At 52.2% G+C, this 23,926-nt stretch overlaps 1 protein-coding gene across 2 annotated transcripts; it reads right to left on the bottom strand.

The window, feature by feature from the left end:
- Positions 1-769: 769 nt before the first annotated feature.
- On the bottom strand, positions 770-23,071 carry LOC120698791 (ARM REPEAT PROTEIN INTERACTING WITH ABF2-like). Of its 2 annotated transcripts, none has more exons than XM_039982522.1 (19): positions 22,625-23,071; positions 22,363-22,532; positions 21,592-21,764; positions 21,389-21,509; positions 21,207-21,281; positions 14,403-14,497; positions 13,848-13,923; positions 13,319-13,426; positions 11,109-11,237; positions 10,933-11,001; positions 3,772-3,831; positions 3,559-3,682; positions 3,327-3,466; positions 2,197-2,260; positions 2,023-2,102; positions 1,801-1,865; positions 1,587-1,704; positions 1,380-1,504; positions 770-1,281 (listed from the first exon to the last, which is right to left on the bottom strand). In XM_039982522.1, the coding sequence occupies exons 1-19, from the start codon at positions 22,959-22,961 to the stop codon at positions 1,185-1,187; spliced, it is 2,226 nt and encodes a 741-aa protein (XP_039838456.1). In that variant the 5' UTR covers positions 22,962-23,071; the 3' UTR covers positions 770-1,184. The 2 variants fall into 2 exon arrangements, with proteins under 2 accessions (XP_039838456.1, XP_039838457.1); XM_039982523.1 differs by having other exon boundaries at positions 22,369-22,532; positions 22,625-23,047.
- Positions 23,072-23,926: the final 855 nt, after the last annotated feature.

Genomic DNA, 23,926 nt, shown 5'->3' with positions numbered 1-23,926 from the left:
CCGGCTAGAGCCTAGAGGCGAATCGACGACCAGCAGCAGAAGCTGGAACCGGAATCGGATGGGCTGCCTGATCTGAGGCCGGATCGTGGGGAGACTGGCAGGTGGGGCTCAAGCAAGCCTCTGGAGGCTAGAATCCGAATCCTGGATCCGACACGCTGGCCGGAGTACGGAAGGAGCACAAGAAGCTGGCGTGAGTCGCGGGTTGGCCGTTTGCGTCCATGTTTATACCTTGTGAACTGACCGGATAGAGTGCAACGGCAAAGTTTGTACGTTCAGAAATACCGTTTGCTCTGCGAATTTAACAAGCCAGGTAGCTTTTTTCTTTGCATTTGAATTTAACAAACTTGTTAGCAGATTTTCAAAAACAAAAGACCCTAGCTGCTGCGGCCCGTGCTCAGTTTTTTTTTTTTTTTTGAGGGAACGGCCCATGCTCAGTTTATCTTAGCCGCTACTGATACGAGCACCGAGTTCCATCCAGAGTAGACTAGGCTTGCTCGAGTTCCATCCAGAGTAGACAAGGCTTGCTTAGTCCAATCCTTGTCTCGTGTTTCCAATTTCCATCGTGCCAGTTGCCAGCCCGTGGCACAAACATGACAGCTCCACCGGCACTTGCGGGTCATCCTGATCCCCAGCGGCCCATCACTCACACCACGCCCCGCTGGTGCGTTGGAACAAGAATCAAACCAGATTACTACTACTAGTCCACTACATCTGCGGCATACCATCTTTTTCTCTACCCGCATTAGCATTATTGTCCTCAACAGTGCCAGAAATCAACAAAGGGGACGGATGCAAAAAGAGGCTCAAATGTTCAACACGACAAACAACACCATAGATGACTATTACACCGGACGCGGGGAATAACACTGAACTGGAAACGACCCTAAACTCAGGAAGCCAAGACCGACAAATTTTGGTCACGACTCAGGACCGTCCAACTAACCCTATCTTCCAGCAAGAGCTGGTTAACACATGACTAGAGGCACAGGTTCTCTTTAGCCATACCCTCTGTTAAATGAACAGAAGTTTGTTACATTATCGATGTTAATTTTAACGACCCGGCCACCATGTACCCACAATAGATACCATCGAACGCTCAGCGCCAGAAACTTTAGCTGTACAGGATCTCCAGCTGCATCGGTCAGATGACGGTAGCGATGTCAATGAATGTGAACGAACTCAAATCATATCTGCGCATTATTGTCACTTGGACTCGAACTCAGCGCCTTGGTTAGGAAATTGCGGAGCTCCGGGATAACACGCTGGATCAGCTGAGCCGAACTGCATGACAATATTGCACGTTAAGGTTCGAGCTACTTAAGTGCACTAGTTATGAGAGTGGTGGTCTCAGATCAAAGGTTATTAACAAGAGGAAGTACCCGGCTCTGGTGCAGATCTTGTTAAAATGCTCCAGAATGTACAGGATGCATTTATGTCTCAGTGACACGGCATGGAAGGCTTCGGACAAGTCATACATGTCGTATACATTATCTATATTCACATCCTGCAAGACAGCAAGAATATATAGTCAAATTGTATATAATCAGTTGTTTAAACACAAAACTAAGAATAGATTTCCAAATCACCTTTGCAATAGTATATTCGCATAGGCGTTTGAGGCCTTCTAAGAGATACTGATCAGCAGCTCTAAGTACATCCTGAGCAATTTCGCTGGTTACCTGCACAGACCCTGTATAGATAAATCTGCATAAACCAAATAGGATGATTTCAGACATTAATTGAGAAGACACTGATACAACTAAGAAAACAGAAAGAAAACGAGGCCAAAAACTTACTGACCTCATCATGAGTTCAAAAACATCCCATCTGATATTGGGAATTTCAATATCTCTTGCATCCTTTTCCTGGTTATAAGAAAATAGCCTTTTAATTAGACATGAGATTCAATGTTTATCCAAAACCAAAACACTATTTACAACTGCAGTAAGTCAACTAGGAAAAGAGACCTGCATATTCCAACCAGAAAAAGCACATAATGTTGTGCCAAACCTCAAAACTCACCCTGTAGCCACCATCAAACATTGCACGAAATGCATCTGAAGAAGCAAGCAAAGCAATTCTGTGTGCATAGAAGCGTTTTCCTGTAGAAGAAAGGATAAGATTATTAGGGACACAATAAAAAAGGGATTATTGAAATAACTGTTGATGACACCAGAGTACTGAAATAGTACCAACCTTCCACCAAGAAATTAACATCTGAAAGTGTTGAACTGTTCACGTATTGCTCGCCGAGGTAAACCTGAATGAAATGTATATTCAGTGACAGTGGCCAGTGGCTCAGCTGTTACCAGAGTTATGGATTGGAAATCCCTTAATGACATAATGTCATTGTTCAAGATTGCAAGAGAGTAAGGACTATTTGGAAACCTCACTACAGAAAAAAAAAAGGTAGGAACTACTAAATTCTGGCTACAACTGCAAACAAAAACTCGGCCTGCGAGGGGCAAGCCCCCCCCCCCCCCCCCCCCGAGCATTAATGTAAGAAGAAGACCTCTCACGCAGGTCGAGAAAATCCCGAACCCCTGCCCCACCCTTACACAGGAGTGTCGTAACCCATACCGTAACCCGTGTGTGAGCGAGCCGGGGTGAGCCGGGACCTATTTCCATGTGCTTTGGCGTGTAGGCAGGCGAAGGGATTTTTTTAACCTCAGCCTAAAATTCGCTCCCACCGGGAGTCGAACCCAGGACCTAAGGAGTGCTACTGAGGCCACCTAACCAATCAGGCTAGGCACCCTTTCGCGCTATAACTGCCAACTGACTGCCAAATAATCTAAAATATCCAACATAGTATTTGCCTCCAGCTAGGGGGTGGTAATGAGCCATGGCCTTAGTGGTCTCTTCACAATCCAAGTGGGACCTTATATATTTTTAGCTCAAAATTCTATAAGATTAGAGCCCGGCCTTTAGATAATCGAAGTCAAATTTTAATGCCCTTTACCATACATAGTGGCTCCAGCAGGTTGTACAAGCTATCCTGTGCTTGCAACCAGGTTGGACTAAAAGGGAAATTGGTTTGGGCCCACCTTATTTACTCAACATCATTTCCCACAATATTTTTATCAAACTAAATTCATGTGCATTCAAGAAAAAACACACTGAAAATCGTGGCATTGCGATACTAGTTTTAATCATCACACTCAGCTCATTATGTCATTGATACTCAACTTGCGCATATACTACAAGGTAAAGTCGAATTATATTTTTTCTGTTCGGCTGGTCTGATTTCGGCCAATTCAATAGTGTTCTGTGTGAGAGAATAAGCCAGAAGCAGACAAGCCGAACAGAGAGATAACTCCTTCACCTACCTGTGGTGTTGGAGATGGAGGGGCAGCATCCATGGGAGAAAGAGCTGCAGCTTTGTTGGCTAATTTGTACAATGCTGCCGAACCATCTTGTTGATGTTTCGAGCTCATGGAAATCAGAAGATCAAGAAGCAAGTCGAGACCTGTATTAAAGGAAAATTTATTCAATGCAGAACATCACAACATAGAATGAGGATGAAAGATACCATTTTTAGTGGGCGAAATTTGTTTATACCATTATTATCAATGAAAATTGTTCTTTGATCTCCTGGGGCACAAAGGTGTGCCAGAGCCAGAGCAACACGCCTCTGCACAGATTTCTCTCCTACTCGCATCATGTAAAGCAAGTGTTTCAGCACCTGTAAACCATCACATGGGAAGCAGCCGTATAAATACAAGTCTAATACACTGCAAACAGAGTAATATAAACCTTGTGAGCAAAGCTTACTCGCCCATTTATCTTCTCCTCTAACCTCTTCAATGTTTTTGCCACACAGTCCTTTGTTGCCTGAACGTAAACATAACTTAATCAAAAGCAGGCACAACAAAGTGAACAATTTGTTTTAGTACAAATCTGAGACTTGTTATCTCCAGTTGGTGCGGATTGGGTGAAGAAAGTAAGGGTGCAAATATTAAAGAGTGAGTTTGAGGCTCTAATGACAAAGAAAGTTGACTAGTTGATGTGTTTGCTGCGAAAATTAGGGCATGTTTGGCTCCTGGGCTGGCGTGTGTTGCCTTGCCAGGCCAGGTGAGCCAAAATCTCTATCCTGTGAAAGCAAGCAAAAAGCTTGCCAGCAAAGACACTGAGGAGAGCTCGCCTGGAAACTAAATGTGTGTTTCTGTCCAATTCCTGCCTCGGCAAGGCCAGGTGAACACTCGCTGAGCAAATAAACAAGCCCTTAGTAGCCTGGCATGCAAATTTGAAGCTCTAGGGGCTGCCTTGTGTCATTGTGTGGGTGTGGGTGTGTGGGTGGGGGGGGGGGGGGGTGCATCCTTGTCATGAAGTTGGTTGACTTCGCTCCTAACAAATATTTGCAGTTGCAGGTGGTCATGCAACTCAGGAATTCTGACTTCCAAGTCATGCCATTTGAGGAGGCAATAGGCCGACTAAAGGAATAGAGAGAGAGCGTGTGGATCCAAGGCGCAGGTGCTGATATCAGCTCCTTCTCACTCAAGCAGAGTGCCAAGCGTGTATGAAGTTCAGAGGCTCATTGTCTAGCAGCAGTGTAGGAGGAAATGATGGCTTGTATTCCTCCAACCCTAGAAGGGTGGGTATATATAATACCTATACATGGGCATCTAGATGGGCCTCTATACACATGGGCTCAATATACTCCAACCCCCCCCCCCCCCCGCAGTCTGAACTACCGGCGCAGCGGTGTTCAAGACTGGACAACAAGAAAGCTAACACTCCCCGCAGTCTGAACTACCGACGCAGCGGAGTTCAAAACTGGACAAGAAGATAGTACAAAGGGCAAATACCCCCCGCAGCCACAACTAGCCACCGGCTACGTTGAGGCTGGATCGAAACTCCGAGAAGGTCGAGGAGGGCAGACCCTTGGTGAAGATGTCAGCAAACTGGGAGGTAGTCGGGACATGGAGTACCCGAACGTCGCCGATTGCGACTCTGTTGCGCACGAAGTGTAGGTCGATCTCCACGTGCTTCGTCCGCTGATGCTGGACGGGGTTGGTGGAGAGATACACGGCGCTGACGTTGTCGCAGTAGACGAGCGTGCTCTTGGCAAGCGGGCTGTGGAGCTCCGCCAAGAGCTGTCGTAGCCAGGACGCCTCCGCCACGCCGTTAGCGACAGCCCGGTACTCCGCCTCGGCACTGGAGCGGGAGACAACCGGCTGCCGCTTGGACGACCAGGAGACCAGGTTGCCGCCCAGGAAGACGGCGTAGCCGGAGGTGGAGCGACGAGTGTCCGGGCTGCCAGCCCAGTCAGCGTCGGTGTAGACCACCAGCTCAGCAGAGGACGAGAGGTGAAGTACCAGGCCGAGGTCCACAGTGCCACGGACGTACCGGAGGAGACGCTTCAGCGCAGCAAGGTGTGACTCCCGGGGATCATGCATATGGAGACACCTGCTGCACAGCGTAGGTGAGGTCCGGCCTGGTGAAGGTGAGGTACTGCAAAGCACCGGCCAGACTCCGGTAGGCAGTAGGATCAGCCACCGGATCACCCAGATCAGCAGACAGCTTCGCCTGAGTGTCGACTGGAGTGGAGCAGGGCTTGCAATCAGTCATCCCAGCCCGCTCCAGAATATCGAGGGCGTACTGCCGCTGGTGAAGGAGAAGACCAGAAGGGCGAGGCTCAACAGTGACGCCCAAGAAGTGGTGAAGCTGACCGAGATCCTTCATAGCGAACTCCTGTTGCAGAGAGGAGATGACACTCTGAAGCAACTGCTGACTGGAAGTTGTGAGCACAATGTCATCGACATATAGCAGCAGATATGCAGTCTCATCCCCACGGCGGTAGATGAAGAGAGACGTGTCAGACTTGGCCTCGGTGAACCCCAGTGTCAGCAAGAACGTGGCGAACCGAGAGTACCAAGCCCGTGGAGCCTGCTTCAGTCCATAGAGAGACTTGTTGAGCCGGCAGACCATATCCGGACGACTCGAGTCCACAAATCCCGCAGGCTGAGAGCAGTAGACAGTCTCTGACAAGGTGCCGTGAAGAAACGCATTCTTCACGTCCAGCTGGAGCACAGGCCAAGTGCGCGTGAGCGCAAGCGAGAGGACCGTGCGCACCGTAGCGGGCTTCACGACCGGGCTAAAGGTCTCATCATAGTCCACACCAGGCCGCTGAGTGAACCCCCGGAGAACCCAGCGAGTCTTGTAGCGCTCCAGTGTGCCATTAGCCCGACGCTTATGCGTCCAGATCCACTTGCCAGTCACCACATTGCAACCAGACGGACGCGGCACGAGGTCCCACGTCTGGTTGGCAAGAAGAGCCGCGTACTCCTCTTCCATCGCGCGACGCCAGTGAGGATCCGCCAAGGCGTCGCGGACAGGGGAGGGTACCGGAGAGACCCGCGGCTCTCCCTTGGTGGCGGAGAGAGTCGCGGCCTGAGACGCCATCCGCCGAGTTACCATGGGATGGATATGCCGAGGATCCCGATGGATGACCGGCGGGTGGTACACCTCTGTCTCGGCTCGAGAGGGAGCCGGAGGAGGCGGTGGCGGCGACGGCTCCGGTGTCGGCGTCGCAGGAGCCTCCGGAGCAGGAGGCTGCGCCGGTATCGGCGCCGAACGATGCCGGTACACCTGCACCGGCTCAGCGTACCGCTGCGGCGCCGGGTTCGGTGCCGAGCGACGCCGGTACACCTGCACCGGCTGAGCGTACCGCTCAGGTGCAGGGGAAGGCACCGGGGCCGCGCGTGGCGCAGCGGGAGACACCGGGTCCGTGCGCGGCACGACCAGAGGTCCGGGGGCCGCGCGTGGCGCGACCGCGGGCACCGGTGCCACGCTCGGCGCAGCAGGGATCACCGGAAGCGGTGCCGGTGCGCCGGGAAAACCTGCAGGAAAAGGACAGACAGGTAATGATGGCTGAACCACCGGGTCAGTCGGAAACAGAGACGCCAGCTCGGGATCAGAAGGTGTGGAGAAAGTGGAGTAGGGGAAATCCGACTCGTCGAAGACGACGTGTCGGGAGATCAGAACGCGGCGAGAGGTGAGGTCAAAGCATCGGTACCCCTTGTGGTCAGGGGAGTACCCGAGGAACACACAACGAGTCGAGCGGGGCGCCAAATTGTGAGAAGCGGTGGCGGAGGTGTTAGGGTAACACGCACACCCGAAGACCCGAAGGTGGTCGTAGCGAGGAGGGGAACCGAAGAGAGCGTGGTGTGGAGTGGGAGCAGGAGAAACAGTGGACGGAAGGCGGTTGAGCAGGTAGGTGGCGGTGTGGAGGCTCTCAGCCCAGAAGCGCGGGGGCAGAGAAGCCTGGATCAGAAGGGTGCGCACGACGTCGTTCGTCGTGCGAATCATCCGCTCAGCCTTGCCGTTCTGAGGAGAGGTATACGGACAAGACATACGCAGCTGAACACCCCGAGACAGGAAGAAGGAACGGGAGGTGGAGTTGTCAAACTCCCACCCGTTGTCACACTGGACGGCCTTAACGGTGAGGCCGAACTGAGTGGACACCCAGGCAAAGAAGTGGAGGAGGGTGGGGAAGATCTCAGACTTGGCGCGCAAAGGAAACGTCCAAGAGTAGTGCGAGAAGTCGTCGACCACCACCAGATAGTACTTATAACCAGAAAGGCTAAGTACAGGAGAGGTCCACAGGTCACAGTGAACAAGGTCAAATGCATGCGTCGCATGCGAAGAATAGGAAAAGGGGAGCCGAACATGACGACCGAGCTGGCACGCATGGCAGAGGGGCTCAGCGGGAGCCCTAGTACCAGGAACATCGGTACTACGACTGAGCTGAGCCAGAACGTCGCGGACAGGGTGACCAAGACGGCGGTGCCAGGTGGTGGAAGACGGCGTCGTGGCCAAGGCGGCAGACCAAGACGGCAAGGGCGAAGAAGAAGACGAGTGGTGCAGCGGAAGAAGGAAGGCGAAGGGTGTAAAGGGGCCCTGTGCTGTCACACCGGAGTAGTGGACGCCGGGAGGCCGAATCCTTTACAGTGAGGCCAGAAGAATCAAACTCGATGGAACAAGAATTGTCAGCTGTAAACTGACGAATGGAAAGAATGTTATGAACCATCTGAGGAGCAACGAGGACATTGGGAAGACGAAAAGAGCCAAGAGCAGAACCCACGGCGGTGACAGTAAGAAAAGACCCGTCACCAACTATGATGGAAGAAGGACAAGAGGGGTGTGTGGGTCGGACAGAAGAGAGGATACTGCCATGTGGGGTGGTGTGGAAGGAGGCACCCGAGTCGGCGATCCACTCGGTGCCGACCGGCGGTGTCCGCCCCATGGCGCTGAAGGACTGCACCAGTGTGGCCTGGTCCCACCCCCCAGGCCAGGTCGGCTGCTGGCTGGGTGGAGCGGGCGGTGTCCAGAACGGCGCCAACAGGGGAGCAGCAGCGGCGAGCATTGCCGTCGGCTGGGGCAGAGGACGAGGGCCCGCGACGGCCTGGACCGGCGCGACGTGCTCGGCGGGCGCGACAGCCTGCGCAGCGGCGAGAGAGGCAGCGACCCGCGCGGGGTCCCTGGGCGTGCCGGCCTGGGCGGCGAGGGATGCGGCGGCCCGCGCAGCCTGCGCGGCGTGTGCGGCGGGCGCGACAGCGGCCACAAAGGCGGCGGTGGCGGCCAGGTCTGCAGGCGCGACGGCCTGAGCCTGCGCGGCGGGCGCGATGGCGGCGTGCGCGGCGGCGCGGCCCGCGCCCTGGAGCGGAGGCGCCTTGGCGGCGGCCTGGAACAGAGGCGCGCCCTGGAGGTGGCAGTGCTCGTCGAAGAGCCGCATGGCAGGGGCGGGGGCGAGGGCCGAGCCCGCACGCGCGCCCCCTGTGCCTTCCTCCGCCCCCCTGCTCCAATCGCGGTCGGGGCCAGCGCGTCCCCTGCTCCAGTCGCGCCGAGGATGGGAGGAGGCGCGAGCAGGGGTCGGGACGCGGCCCTCGCGGACGCGACGACGTCCTGGAGGTCGGCGGCGGCCTGGGCGGCGCCCTGGGCGGCGGCGGCTGCGGCAGGGGCTGGAGGCCGCCCGCAGCAGCAACAAAGGCCGGCGGCGAGGGCTGCGCTGGCTGCCGGCCAGGGAGTTGGCGGCGGCAGGGGCACCATGGGGGCCGCCCGCAGCAGCGGCAAAGGCGGCTGCAGGGTGACTCCACGCGCACGGCGCAGGAGCAGAGGAGGGAAGGGGAGGAAAGGGGAGAAGGGAAGGGGGCGCCGGTGGCCAGCCAGCCATGGCGGCGGCGGCTGCAGGAGGCAAGCCGGCGGCGGCCGCGCCCAGGGGAGGAGGGGTCCCGGCGGCCAGGGCCGCGAGGTGGTTGGCGGCGGCGGCGGCACACGCCGTGGCCGCGCCCCCCGCGGGTGGATCCGCACCGCCCGCGGGCGGATCCGCACCGAGGGCGGCCGGATCCGTCGCGGTGGCGGCCTGCGGCGGCCCAGCGTCGAGGGGGGCGATGGCGGCGGCTGCAGCGGCGGGCGCCCAAGGCGCGGCGGGCCATGGCGCCGGCGGCCAGGCTGCCAGCGTAGAGGGGGCGCCGCCGGGAGCAGGGGAGCCGCTAGGAGCAGAGGAGAGGGGAGGGGAGGGAGGGGCAGCTCCGGCGGCCGGCCGGCCATGGCGGCGGCGGCGGCGGCTGCTGCTGCAGAGGAGAGGAGAGAGAGACTAGTCTGATACCATGTAGGAGGAAATGATGGCTTGTATTCCTCCAACCCTAGAAGGGTGGGTATATATAATACCTATACATGGGCCTCTAGATGGGCTTCTATACACATGGGCTCAATATACTCCAACAAGCAGTCACTAGAAGTCTAGCGACAGCTGGGGTGGTGGAGAGTCCCACGGCTAGACATGAATGCAGCAAAGGAGGCCGCAGTGGCCAGGAAGATGATGTGGGTCGCAATTCCAGCACAAACCATGATAAGAGAAAGAAAGTGTTAGAAGTACGGGAAGTCTGGGCACTACCAGTTGTCGTTCCAGTACAAGACAGGACAAAACAAAAGTCAAATGTTTTAAGAGAGGGAATTTTGGCCACTGTCAATCTGGTTGTCATAGTAAACACCACAATGAGGTGCGCCTCAAGCATTCGCATGAAGAGGAACCAGCCTTCAGTATGGCTGTTGCATATGAGGGGAAAGAAACAGAGCTCATGCTCAAAGAGGAAGCTATGAAGCCTAACCCTCGTAGAGATGCGGAACTGCATTTCATTACTGACATGTTGTACCTTGATGGTGGCATGGTGCTAGCAATCACATGACAGGGGGTTTGCTAAGTGCTCTCAGAAACAAAAGGTTGTAACACCACCTACAAGTGAAGAAGAATTTATGTCGACAACAGCTGCTGCTTGACAAGCATTGTAGCTGAGGAGTTTGCGAAGTGCAGTGACTAGTTCTGAGCCCAATTAGTCAAGTTGTTTGTTGATAATAAGGCAGCCATTGCATTGATGAAGAATTTCGTGTTTCATGGCCGAAGCAAGCACGTTGGCACTCCCTATCATTTCATTTGTGAGTGTGTGGAGAAGAGGGCAGATTAAGATTGATTATGTATGCACTGGTGAGCAGCAGCAAACATTCCTATGAAGTTTCTTGCAAATATCAAATCTGCTGACATGCGGCATTTACATGGTACAAAAGATCTCAGGAGTCAGGCCAAGTATAAATTAGAGGGGAGAATGTCAGTATTAATCTGAGAATTTGTTAGTTGGTTAAATGCATGTCAGTCAGAGTCCAAATGCATGTGAGCTCGATATTTTCTGAGGCCAAAAGGTAGGGTCTATTAACTGCATAAGTAGTACAAGGAGTCCATATGAACTCGTTGGGTTCTGCTGGCCATGCGAATATGAGTAGAAAGGCAGCCGGTTAAATACGCATATAGACACAACTCTTGTAAGTTGTTATTGAATTGAGAAGAAAGAATACAGTATTCATCTCCTGCGTGTTGTGTTGGCATGTTTAAATCTTGAACTCAAAAACCAACAATTTATACTACAACCATCAACTTACCTGGACAATAAATTCCCCATCTTGCAACTTTTGGACACCTCCAACTTTGATGAAGTCGGAGACATAGTCCTACAATGAAATAGAATGAGAAATAGAAAACAAACATGCTCCTTTCCGTCTAACCAAGATTTTCAGAAATATGGGCACCCTTCTTTTGAAAGAAAATCGTGAATTACCTCATTGTCCGCAACTCCATAAAGGGCAAATGCAGCATTATGTTGCAGAGATCCATTTTTTGAATCAAGAAGTTTTAACAAAGGCAACAAACCGCCATTATATGCAATACCTGCTTGGTTATGTTTGTCCTGGAAAAGATCTCGAGATCAAATTACAAGTAACAACGAAAATAAAAAACAAACAAACAACCAGTAACACATAAGGCAAATGTGCATGAGTGTATCCAGATTTTTATCCCTTTATTATATAATAAACTAGTCAAACAATCTCACAAGGAAGTTATGTGCTATGGCCTATGACTAGGAAGTTTGGTATGACACATTTTTACATGGCTGACTTCAACATGCATGCAGAAAGCACAAATGTTATGATTGCAATGTTCGCCTAAACGGCTTAAACGGCCGTTTAAACAGTTTAAAAAACGGAAACAGGACCCCTCCGTTTTGTTTAGGACATAAACGGTCATCTAAACGGCTGGGCCGTTTAAACGGTCGTAGACGTTGAAAAACGGGTGAAACGGGCAAAACAGAACGGTGCTACACGGATTTTAGCGGCCTAAACGGGCCGTTTAGGGTATACTGTGTCGTGCGCGGGCTAAGAAAATTGTGGCCCAGTTCCCAGCACAGCCCAATTAGCTGCGTTTTGGGGTTTCCTTTCTATTCCACCAGCAGCCTGCTCCTCCGGCCGCCGCAGCCGCCGCCGCTGCAATCCCTCCTCCGGTCAACAGGTCCTCCCTCACGGCGCATCCTTTCCTCTAGAGCACCTCAGCCATGTGAATCCGTGGACTTGTGGGAGCCCCTGCTTGTCAGAACGGGAAGGCCGCCGGTCGCCGCGGGGATTCTCACAGTGTGCGACCTGGGCTGCACCGGCACCAGCTACAGACCTGCGGTGATGGATCCTCCAACATCTCCAACCCCAAGTTGCCGGCGACGTTAGCAACTGGGTGCTGCCTGCTACCACCCCCAATCTCCACTAACTCTACTCTCTCCGTCCCATACTTCCTTCATGCCTGTTTGTCACATCTGAGATTCTGAATTTTTTCTCTCTATGAACGTTATGCTTAGTTGCTCCTTAGCTAGTAGCTACTGGATGTTCCCTAGCGTGTACATTGGTTATGCTGGGCACTAGTATTTGGTACTCTGTTTTGTGTTACGATTTGTGAACTTGTGAGGCTGTGGCTAATTCTGTAATGCATTTGTCCTGTGCCCTATGTTCATTTTCATTAGTAATTTGTGATACTGATAACTAATCCTTTTGCTGTAAACTTTGAACAGTGGTGAAGTAGGAACTGTAATGATGTGGAGAATTTGTGAGAGTCATCATCTTATCTGTATGTGTCATTTCTCATGCTAGTCATGTAAGAAAACAAGAAATGTTGTCTCATTTGTCATTGCTCATGCTAGAATAGTTGAACGTTTACATGTACAAATATGTATTTTCTAGTGGCAATATACAAATCCGTTTAGACAGTTTAATTCCGATTAAACGCCGTCTAAACCGTGTAAACGTAAACGAAGGGTGACCGACTGTTTAGCGTTTACGAAAACATTGTATGATTGTTATCTACCACTGACAAATTGGGTCTTTCCCAATGCTCCACTTGGCGCTAGCTGGGTGATAGAGCAGCTTCTAGCAACTAATCCGCGATTAGGCGGATCTAAGGAGGATAAATCAGCTAGGCATCTAGGCGGTACAGTGTCACCTAGGACCTAGCATCTAGCCAGATGCCAATGAGTACGCTGATCTACCCCTTCAAACCACATTTAGGCCTTACACTGGTTTAAAAGTTCTGCTAAGATAGTAGGGTTAGTTGTCAGAGCATATGGAGCAAATACCAAAAGACGGTACTATGTGCAGCTAACATTCAGGTTCTTGAAGCTCTGCCATTTGTGGACAAGAGCTGCATAACTTCAGTTTTCCAAGGTGCACTACACCTAACCCGCAGTCAAACTTATTTTGATTCTTTCAAGAATGAACACACAGGCTACAATTTTTGGCCTAAACATATCATAATATTGGCTTCCCCACTAGTAGTTTCAATCAACCCAAAGGAGCAAGGCGACAAATTTGACAAAGTTATGTGGTTTTTATGAGAGGACAAAAATTGGCTGCATTGTTTTACTTTCACTGCTACACTGATTCCCCAGAATAGATAACAGTAAGCTGACAAACTTAAAAAAAAAAAGTTAACTTAAAATGGAAATGAAACCTGGGCAAGCCTCCCAAGTGCAAAAGCAGACATTTCTCTCAGTTGGACATCAGACGACTGTAGCATTTCAATTAATGGTCGGACTGCACCCCTTTGCACAATATGGACCTGTAAATCAAATATGTCTATAAAGTTAAGAAAGGACAACTAAAAACCATCCAAATTCTGATTAAATCCTGGCCCATTCCTTGAGATATATTATTCCAGATTTCTTTATATTAGATTTCACTTAGTCAGTTCTTTCTTTTTCTATATTTTGATCCCTCAAAGAAAATATGATCAACAATCTGCAGTTTCTGTAATTCACATAAATTAAGCTAAGTATGCAAAATGCCGATTGTCTCCACAAACTACCAGTGGTTTTCTGTTGAAAATTTTATCTCCACCACAATTTGTCATTCTCCCACTCAAAAAAAAAACGATCAGCACCTCACAGACATGTAATTGCCAATAGTGTTGATTAACAACCAGTAGATTTGTAAAATGAACTTAGGATTTGTAAACAATGGGTGAAGCATTTGTCAAGCACCTTGCAATCAGACTCGGCAGAAGCAAATTGCCCTAGCAACAAAGCGGCTTCTCGTTGGCTTTCTGTACAACAAGAACTGAAAAAAAAGAAGTGTTTCATCCATCAACCAGATATTCTTGAGATGATTTGGACCAGCATAGATTCCAAACTATAGATAATCATAGAAATACCCTTCAGAAACTTAAAGAATAATGAAGGAAACCTTCTCAGTTGAATAAGATGGTGTTCTAGACTATGAACGATAAGGATATGGAACAGGAGAAGACTAGGAATGTCCAATCTTATAATTAAGGTTTTTTAAAAGAACGTATAATAATTAGCATTTTAGCTGGCTTAAATCAGTAGACTTCATTAGAATTCAGAAAAATCATGTACACTGATGTCCGAACAGTAATTAACAATCTGTAAAGTATATTCAACTGAGCAATTAGTCTATCTATATTATAATAATTCAAAAGTTCCATGCGCAACTAAAAAATCAATCATATTAACAGAACCCGTCCGATATGGTAAAATGTTTCTGTGTCATAAAGGTGCACCTTATCATGACCATACCTTAATAATCCAATCACAGGTTGCAGTGCCCCGGCATTAAGAACCTCCTTCTTGATGTTTGGCGAAGAATGAACCAAATTTCCAATGACACCAACCTAACATTTCAGCAGAGAGTATTTATTAGAGTGCATCACCATAAAGAGATCATGAATAGAATAGTTACAGCACTATGGTCATACTCCATGTAAGATTGTCAACCATGGATTCTGAATTATTAAAATGTTGGTATAGACAAGTAATCTTGCACTGTGTAGAAGTATAATGTATAAATGAGCATGGAAGTGACCTTATGGGTAAATGAGCATAGAATATTATGTTTGAAATTTAAGCAGATAACTCTGGCCTGTTTCATGCAAAATTATTGTTTTGCACAAGCTCAGAGGTGAGATTGATATTTCCAAACATAATCCAACTAGCTGGTGCCAAATGGTTTTTGCAATATTCCATGAAACAAGTAGATAGCTTCATCCTAACATGTAACAATCCACACCCCATCAAATTAGTATCCTGTTAGCACTTAGCAGCGGTATTATTGACTTGGTGTGGTGGCTTACTACCTTGGAAATTTAGATAGGTGAGGAACATGTTATCAACCTTGATGCTCCAAACTAGCACCTCTGGGTTAACCCTTTTACACGAAGCAAGAAGTGTTATGCAGATTCATGAGCCCACTCCAAGCGGGGGTTGGGCAGTAAGCGAATTTTGGACATAACACTGCTTGCCAAAAATTAAATGCATTCAATAATTAATTAATTTTTCAAGTAATCCATGTATGTGCACCATGACAAATACTAGCCTGCGCCAGAGGTCCCAAAATTACTTAGTTGTGTTGCTAAGGCTCCTAATCTTCAATTTTAGCTTCAGAGATCTCTGAACTAGCTTGATTCAGCCACTAAGGCATATCACAATTTGAGACCTCGAAGATGCTTACCTCTGTCGATTCGATAAGCTCTACTAGTTTGGCTAAGGTGGCTCTATGTTATATATCAATATCAGTGCATGAACCAAATTAATATAATATCATGGATGATGATCAGAGAAAGATTAATCAAATGGCACCTTATACACAAGAAACTCTTAATAAATTATGCAGTGTCCCTGGTGAAAATGCGTTGTTAGCAACATACAATCTGGAAGGGCAACAGCCAACTAAATTAAGTTTCATTCAGACTTCAGAAATGCACCAAGAAATTTTCCAGGCAACCAAGGATGTAGTCCAGCAAGAAATTTTTCAAAATAGCACAATGCTATGGTCCCAGTATTAAGCTCTCAGTATGGTTTGTAAAAATTTAAATTCCACGGGGCCTTAAAATAAAATGTTGATTAAGAATTGTACAGAACCGGAGAAATAGCACCAGATAGAAGCATAAGACCATTTCCCTATAACAACCTAACTCTGATAGATGGATAAAATCTCGATGGTATAAAAAGCACTGTCAGAGAAGTGGAGTTCACAATAAATCAGAGTATTCAAGCACTCTGTCAGAGAAGTGGAGTTCATGTTGGTGTATATGTGAGCCCATGTATAGAGGCCCATCTAGAGGCCCATGTATAGGATCTATATATCCCACACTTCTAAGATTTGGAGGAATACAAGGCAATTATTCTCTCCAATATGGTATCTAGCCTTCTTCTTACTCTCCCTCCCACCCTCTAGCCGCCGCCGGCCCCACCGGCCGCCGCCGCCGCCGCCGCTGCCATGGCCGGCTGGCCGCCGGCGCAACCTCTCCTCTCTTCCTTCCCTGCCTTCTCCTCCTCTCCGGCTGCCGCGACTGCTGCCGGTGCGCGTCGCCCTTGGGGCCATGCCGCCGCCGCCGCGGGCGCGCCGCACAGCACCACCGCCGGCGCGGATCTGCTGCACCCGCCGCCGACACCGGCCCGTGTGAGCGCAGATCCCGCGCCGGCCGCCGCCTGGGGGCGTCGATCCCGCACCGCGGCCACCTCCAACCGCCCCTGCGGGCGCGCCCCGGCCGCCACTGCCGCCCCCGCCGCCTCTGCTCTCGCTCTGAGCGCGGGGGGCGCATGAGCCTCTGGCGCTCTGCCTGACCCGGCCGACGCCGCGCTGGGCGCAGCCGTCGCATCTGCTGCCGCGGCCGGGCCCGCGGACGCCCGCCGGCGCCGCGTTGGGCGCGGACGGCGCCGCCTGGCGCGCGCATCGCTCGCTGCAACCCGTCGCCGCGGGAGCCTCGCCGCCCCTGTCCCGCGCCCTCCTGCACGCGGCGCAGCGCCCACGCGCGCTCCTGCACGGCCGGTGCCGGCATCGCTCGGCCTCGTGTGACGCACGTGCCACTGCTACGTTGGCGCTGCCTCCTAGTGGCCCCGCGCGCCGCCGTCGCCCTGGGAGGGCGCAGGCCGAGCCCTACAGCTGGCCTGGCCGCGCGCAGCTGGCGGCCTTGGCCGCATGCGCCGGCCACCGCGGACCCTACGCCGCCGCTGCCCTGCACGGGGGCGCGGGCGCCGCGCGCGGCGCGGGTACCGCCGCCCAGGCAGCCGCCGCCCTCCGCGCCGGTGTCGCCGCCGCCCTCCGTGGGCAGTAGGACGACGCCTCGGCCCTCCTTGCCGCCAAGTCCGAGTTTTCGGCGGCTCAGGAGCGGGTCCATGCGGCGGCCCTCGCTTGGGAGCGCGAGCGCTCCGCGGCCGATGCTCTCACTCGTCGGATCGCCGAGGCGGAACACTACCTCCTGGCCTCCACCGGCAAGCCGCCTGTCATCCTCTTCCCCGAGCACGGCGCTTCGTCCTACCACCAGACTCCGCCCTCTGGATCTAGAACCCGGATCAACCCGCCCGACCCCCTCCTTGGTGCTCCTCTCACCGGCCAGACCGGGGGTGGGGGAGGCCGCAGGCGTCGGCGGCGGGGGGGGGGGGGTGGTAGTGGTGCTGACGGCACTACTCCGGCTCCGGGTTGTGTTGGTGGAGGCCGTCGGGGCACTCCAGACCCGACTCCGGCTCCCACTCCTGCTCCTGCCCCTGGAGGTTCGCCCTGGCCATCCTTCAGCGCCCCATGGTCAGGGCGCAACCCGATGTGGCCGCTTCAGGGTCAGGAGGGGGCCCCTCTTCCTCAACCCCAGCCGGCGGCCATGTTCGCCTGTGCTGCTCCCCTGTTCGCGCCGTTCTGGAACCCGCCCGCTCAGCCAAGCCAACAGCCGACCTGGCCTGGGGGGTGGGGACCAGGCCGCACTGGCGCAGTCCTTCAGCGCCATGGGGCAGACGCCGCCAGTCAGCACCGAGTGGATCGCCGACTCGGGTGCCTCTTTCCACACCACCCCTGATGCCGGTATCCTCTCTTCTGTCCGGCCCCCACACCCTTGTCCTTCATCCATCATGGTTGGTGATGGGTCTTGCCTTCCTGTCACCGCCGTGGGTTCTGCTCCTGGTTCTTTTGGTCTTCCCAATGTCCTTGTTGCTCCTCGATGGTTCATAACCTTCTTTCCATTCGTCAGTTTACAGCTGACAACTCTTGTTCCATCGAGTTTGACTCTTCTGGCCTCACTGTAAAGGATTCGGCCTCCCGGCGTCCGCTACTCCGGTGTGACAGCACAGGGCCCCTTTACACCCTTCGTCTTTCGTCTTCCGCTGCACCACTCTCGCCTTCTTCGTCTACCGCTTTTGCCGCGACGCCGTCTTCCACCACCTGGCACCGCCGTCTTGGTCACCCTGGCCACGACGTTCTGGCTCCGCTTAGTCGTAGTACCGATGTTCCTGGTACTAGGGCTCCTGCTGAGCACCTCTGCCATGTGTGCCAGCTTGGTCGTCATGTTCGGCTTCCTTTTTCCTCTTCTTCGCATGCGACGCATGCCTTCGACCTTGTTCACTGTGACCTGTGTTCCTCCCCTGTTCTCAGCCTCTCTGGATACAAATACTATCTGGTGGTGGTCGATGATTTCTCACACTGCTCTTGGACTTTTCCTCTGCGCGCCAAGTATGAGACCTTCCCCACCCTCCTCCACTTCTTTGCATGGGTGTCCACTCAGTTCGGCCTCACCATTAAGGCCGTCCAGTGTGACAACGGGCGTGAGTTCGACAACTCCACCTCCCGTTCTTTCTTCCTATCTCGGGGTGTTCCGCTGCGTATGTCTTGTCCGTATACCTCTCCCCAGAACGGCAAGGCTGAGCGGATGCTTCGCACGACGAACGACTTCGTGCGCACCTTTCTGATCCAAGCCTCTGCCCCCGCGCTTCTGGGCCGAGGGCCTCCACACCGCCACCTACTTGTTTAACCGTCTTCCGTCCACTGCTTCCCCTGCTCCCACTCCACACCACGCTCTCTTCGGTACCCCTCCTCGCTACGACCACCTTCGGGTCTTCGGGTGTGCGTGTTACCCTAACACCTCCGCCACCGCTCCTCACAAGCTGGCGCCCCGCTGGACTCGTTGTATGTTCCTTGGGTACTCCCCTGACCACAAGGGGTACCGATGCTTTGACCTCACCTCTCGCCGCGTCCTAATCTCCCGACACGTCGTGTTTAACGAGTCGGATTTTTCCTACTCCACCTCCACAACTTCTCCTGACCCCGAGTTGGAGTCGCTGTTTCCGACTGACCCGGTGGTTCAACCACCTTTACCTGTCTATCCTTTCCCTGCAGGTTTCTCCGGTGCACCGGCACCGCTTCCGGTGACCCCTGCTGCGCCACGTGCGGCCCCGGTGCCGCCCCCTGCACCTATGCGGTACGCTCAACCAGTGCAGGTGTACCAGCGTCGATCAGCGCCGGCACCGGCGCCACCGCGGTACGCTCAGCCGGTGCAGGTGTACACCTGCACCGGCTGAGCGTACCGCGGTGGAGGCTCCTGCGACCCCTCCACCGGAGCCGTCGCCGCCGCTGCCGCCGCCTCCGCCGCCTCGCTCTCGAGTCGAGCCGGCGGTGTACCACCCGCCAGTCGTCCATCGAGATCCTCGGCACATCCATCCCATGGTGACTCGGCGGATGGCGTCTCAGGCCGCGACTCTCTCCGCCACCGAGGGAGAGCCGCGGGTCTCTCCGGTACCCTCCTCTGTCCGCGTCGCCCTGGCGAACCCTCACTGGCGTCGCGCGGTGGAAGAGGAGTACGCGGCTCTTCTCACCAACCAGACATGGGACCTCGTGCCGCGTCCGTCTGGTGGCAATGTGGTCACAGGCAAGTGGATCTGGACGCATAAGCGTCGGGCTGACGGCACACTGGAGCGCTACAAGGCTCGCTGGGTTCTCCGGGGTTTCACTCAGCGGCCTGGTGTGGACTATGATAAGACCTTCAGCCCAATGGTGAAGCCTGCTACTGTGTGCACGGTCCTCTCGCTTGCGCTCTCACGCTCCTGGCCTGTGCACCAGCTGGACGTGAAGAATGCCTTTCTTCACGGCACTCTGTCAGAGACAGTATACTGCTCTCAGCCGGCGGGATTTGTGGACTCGAGTCGTCCGGATATGGTCTGCCGGCTGAACAAGTCCCTCTATGGTCTGAAGCAGGCTCCTCGGGCTTGGTACTCTCGGTTTGCCACGTTCTTGCTGACTTTGGGGTTCACCGAGGCCAAGTCTGACACGTCTCTCTTCATCTACCGCCGTGAGGATGAGACTGCATATCTCCTGCTCTATGTCGATGACATTGTGCTCACAGCCTCCAGTCAGCAGTTGCTTCAGAGTGTCATCTCCTCTCTGCAGCAGGAGTTTGCTATGAAGGATCTGGGTCAGCTCCACCACTTCTTGGGCATCACTGTTGAGTCTCGCTCGTCTGGTCTTCTCCTTCACCAGTGGCAGTACGCACTCGATATTCTGGAGTGGGCTGGAATGACTGATTGCAAGCCCTGCTCCACTCCTGTCGACACTCGGGCGAAGCTGTCTGCTGATCTGGGTGATTCGGTGGCTGATCCTACTGCCTACCGGAGTCTGGCTGGCGCTTTGCAGTACCTCACCTTCACCAGACCGGACCTCACCTACGCTGTTCAGCAGGTCTGTCTCCATATGCATGATCCCCGGGAGTCACACCTTGCTGCGCTGAAGCGTCTCCTCCGCTACGTCCGTGGCACTGTGGACCTCGGCCTGGTGCTTCACCGCTCGTCTTCTGCTGAGCTGGTGGTCTACACCGACGTTGACTGGGCTGGCTGCCCGGACACTCGTCGCTCCACTTCCGGCTATGCCGTCTTCCAGAGTAGCAACCTAGTCTCCTGGTCGTTCAAGCGGCAGCCAGTTGTCTCCCGCTCCAGTACTGAGGCGGAGTACCGGGCTGTCGCTGACGGCGTGGCGGAGGCGTCCTGGCTACGACAGCTCTTGGCGGAGCTCCACAGCCCGCTCGCCAAGAGCACGCTCATCTACTGCGACAACGTCAGCGCCGTGTATCTCTCCACCAACCCCGTCCAGCATCAGCGGACGAAGCATGTGGAGATCGACCTACACTTCGTGCGCGACAGAGTCGCCATCGGCGATGTTCGGGGACTCCATGTCCCGACTACCTCCCAGTTTGCTGACATCTTCACCAAGGGACTGTCCTTTTCGACCTTCTCGGAGTTTCGCTCAAGCCTCAACGTAGCCGGTGGCTAGTTGTGGCTGCGGGGGGTATTTGCCCTTTGTACTCTATTTGTACTCTCTTCTTGTCCAGTCTTGAACACCGCTGCGCCGGTAGTTCAGACTGCGGGGGGGTGTTGGCTTTCTTGTTGTCCAGTCTTGAACACCGTTGCGCCGGTAGTTCAGACTGCGGGGGGGTGTTGGTGTATATGTGAGCCCATGTCTAGAGGCCCATGTATAGGATCTATATATCCCACCCTTCTAGGGTTTGGAGGAATACAAGACAATTATTCTCTCCAATAGTTCACAATAAATCAGAGTATTCAGTTCCTTACTGCTTCATAGTGAATTGCAGCATCCTCTGATCGCAGCATTAAGATCAAAGTTGGCAAAGCGTTGCATTGAACAATCTGCATAACAGGGAAATTTTACCATGATATATATGTATAAAAGCATGTGCAAGTTCAAATGTAAAAATCTAACATAAATATTGACTTCATTTATTTTTATGTCTCACCTGGGCTTTGTTCTCATCATTTTTAAAAGCTAGAGTTCGCAAGGCCCCTGCAGCTGCTCCCTGCACATTAAGATCCTGTGATTCTAGCAATTCAACAAGTGGCGGTATTCCACCTTCCATTCTGCAGTGGGAAAAAAAAACATCAGCAACAATTGAAAACTTTCCAAAGAGCATCAAAGATCAAAGAGGCATAGAACAAAAACCTGACGACAGTTTTGATGTTGCTATTTTCATGAGCGAGATTGGTAATTGCATCAGCTGCTCTCTTGATGAGACGGTTAACTACCCTCGAGTTTGTCTTATTGTTATGCCTTCTCAAGAGGTTCACAAGCGGAGGTAGAGCACCAGCATCAACAATAAGTTGTTGATGTTCAGGCTGTTGCAGCGAGACAACAAGTAAATAAATGACTAAATTGCTCAAAGTAACTTGATGACAACTGTAACAGTGAAGCATACACACTCAAAGCACAATTATTCAAGTATTCATATAGGGTACTGGAGTTTTTTTTTTTTGGGAACAATATAAGGTACTGGAGTAGGACATGAGTTTTCTACGTTCCTAAGTTTCTATGCAAACTGTATTAGAGATGAGTTCCTAAGTTTCTATGCAAACTGTATTAGAGATGACTAACTGATATGCTTAGTAAGGAACACTCTTAAGTTGCTAGGTCTAGGTTGGATCTTAGTACAGTTTTACAAGAAATACGGGCATATAAGGATGTGAGTTAGGAGGTTCAGGATTACTGTATATGTGGCAGCTGAAGTTCCTAACGTATTATGCCACAGGAAACTTGAACTTAAAGTAACAGCCCTATGTAGAACACAAATTTTGACAGTAATACAAGCAATTGCAGTAAAGGGAACAGAATTTCCACTAGAACTCAATTAGGAAATCAAAAAAAATTCGCGAACGTGCCTGAGCACGTATTTCATTAAGAGGGAAATTTTTACAGCTAGGAAATTAATGATGGGACCTTTACAGCTAGGAGACCCAGAGCGAAGGCAGCGCCCTTCTCGACCTCATGCTCGAACGGCCGCAGCTGCTGATCCTCCTGCGCCGCCGCCGCAGCAGCAGGAGGCTCCTCTAGGTGGCGCACCAAGGCCGGCACAGCGCCTCCCTCTACGATCGCGTTGACAACCTCCTCTGCGCAATTGGCAACCACCAGATCCGCCTCAGTAAGGGTGCGGTCGCACGGATCGGGGCGGCCGGCGTGCGATTGGGCGAAGGGAGGTTACCATTTTTTGCGAGCTCGGTGAGGACGTGGGTAGCGCGCTTAGCGGCGGCGCGGTCGGCACGGCGCCATGAGGAGGCGCAGCGGAGGAGGACGTCGACCTGCGTGCGGACCTCGCGGGCAAGCGCCGCGTGGGAGTGGCGGCAGCAGATCTCGGGGGGCGCCGCCGAGCCGGAGTCCTCCTCCTCGTTGTCGTCGTCGGCGCCCGCGCTGCCGAGCGAGGACGCCGCCGCCGCTGCCGCCGCGGCGATGGCGGCGGCGGCCGCCTCGTCCTCCAACTTCCGCTTCTGCCCCTTGCGGCGCGGACGCTGGGGCTGCTGCTTCTGCTGCTCCGCCTCCATTCGAGCGGTCGACGGCGGCGGGGAGAGCGTGTCGGAGGTTGAGGAGGAGGAAAAGGCGGAAGGAAAGAGTATGCGGCCCGCGCGATAGGGATTTATTTCTTGTTCGATAGGAAACTAGAAATGAACCTTTGTTGTTTGGTTTTTGCTAAACCATACCCGAGCATTTTGTTTGCCACTCCCGACTCTTTTCGTTTTCTTCTTCCTATAGAATAGACACCTTGAGTAGCATGCATAGATAAAGGAAACAAAATTCAACCCGCAAAAAAAAGAAACAAAATTCAGATGTTAAAATAGACCGCAGCATTTAAATTTCCAATTACAGTCAATTTATACTAGCTTTACAATTATGATACATTGAAGTTACAATTTGTTTGGTGTAGCTTCTATGTTGATTTGGTGTAAGTAAAAATTGGGATATGAAGCTCCCTTAAATCATTTGAGTGTTGCAATCCTTTAATTAATCTAGCAGTTAGACACTTGAAAAATAGCTAAGTTTTTCTAAAATGAAGTTGCATGCCTGCTATAAAATTTAGGTGTGACTAAGCTAATACCTAGGTGTGCTATAGATATTCTTATGTTCAATTTTACTTTGGACATATTTATGCATTATTCATGTTTCCTCAAGAGGTGTGTATATATATTGAAGTAAGATTTAAAGGGTGTGTTATTATGTGATTGAGTAAGTTATATGTATAGTTCTTGAACTGTTTCGATCTTCTAATCTATGTAAGTGGATCATGCATGTTCATATTAGATATGGCATGGGATCCTATCTAAAGTGGCACGTTCACCTCGGATTTTGAACATTAAAATGAATGGTTACTTCAATAAACTCCTCAGCCTTCCTCCAATTTCTTTTGCCACCCCTTCCACCGTCATTATTGTGCCTCAGCTCTCCCTTAGAACTTAGCTCCTACATTCAATGGCACAATCCTCAATCAGTCAATCCTCCCCTTACTAGCCCA

This window comes from Panicum virgatum, chromosome 3K (genome assembly GCF_016808335.1).
Source record: "Panicum virgatum strain AP13 chromosome 3K, P.virgatum_v5, whole genome shotgun sequence".
NCBI lineage: Eukaryota > Viridiplantae > Streptophyta > Magnoliopsida > Poales > Poaceae > Panicum > Panicum virgatum.
Note: the sequence above shows the minus strand (reverse complement) of the source record. Positions and strands in the feature narration are given on the sequence as shown.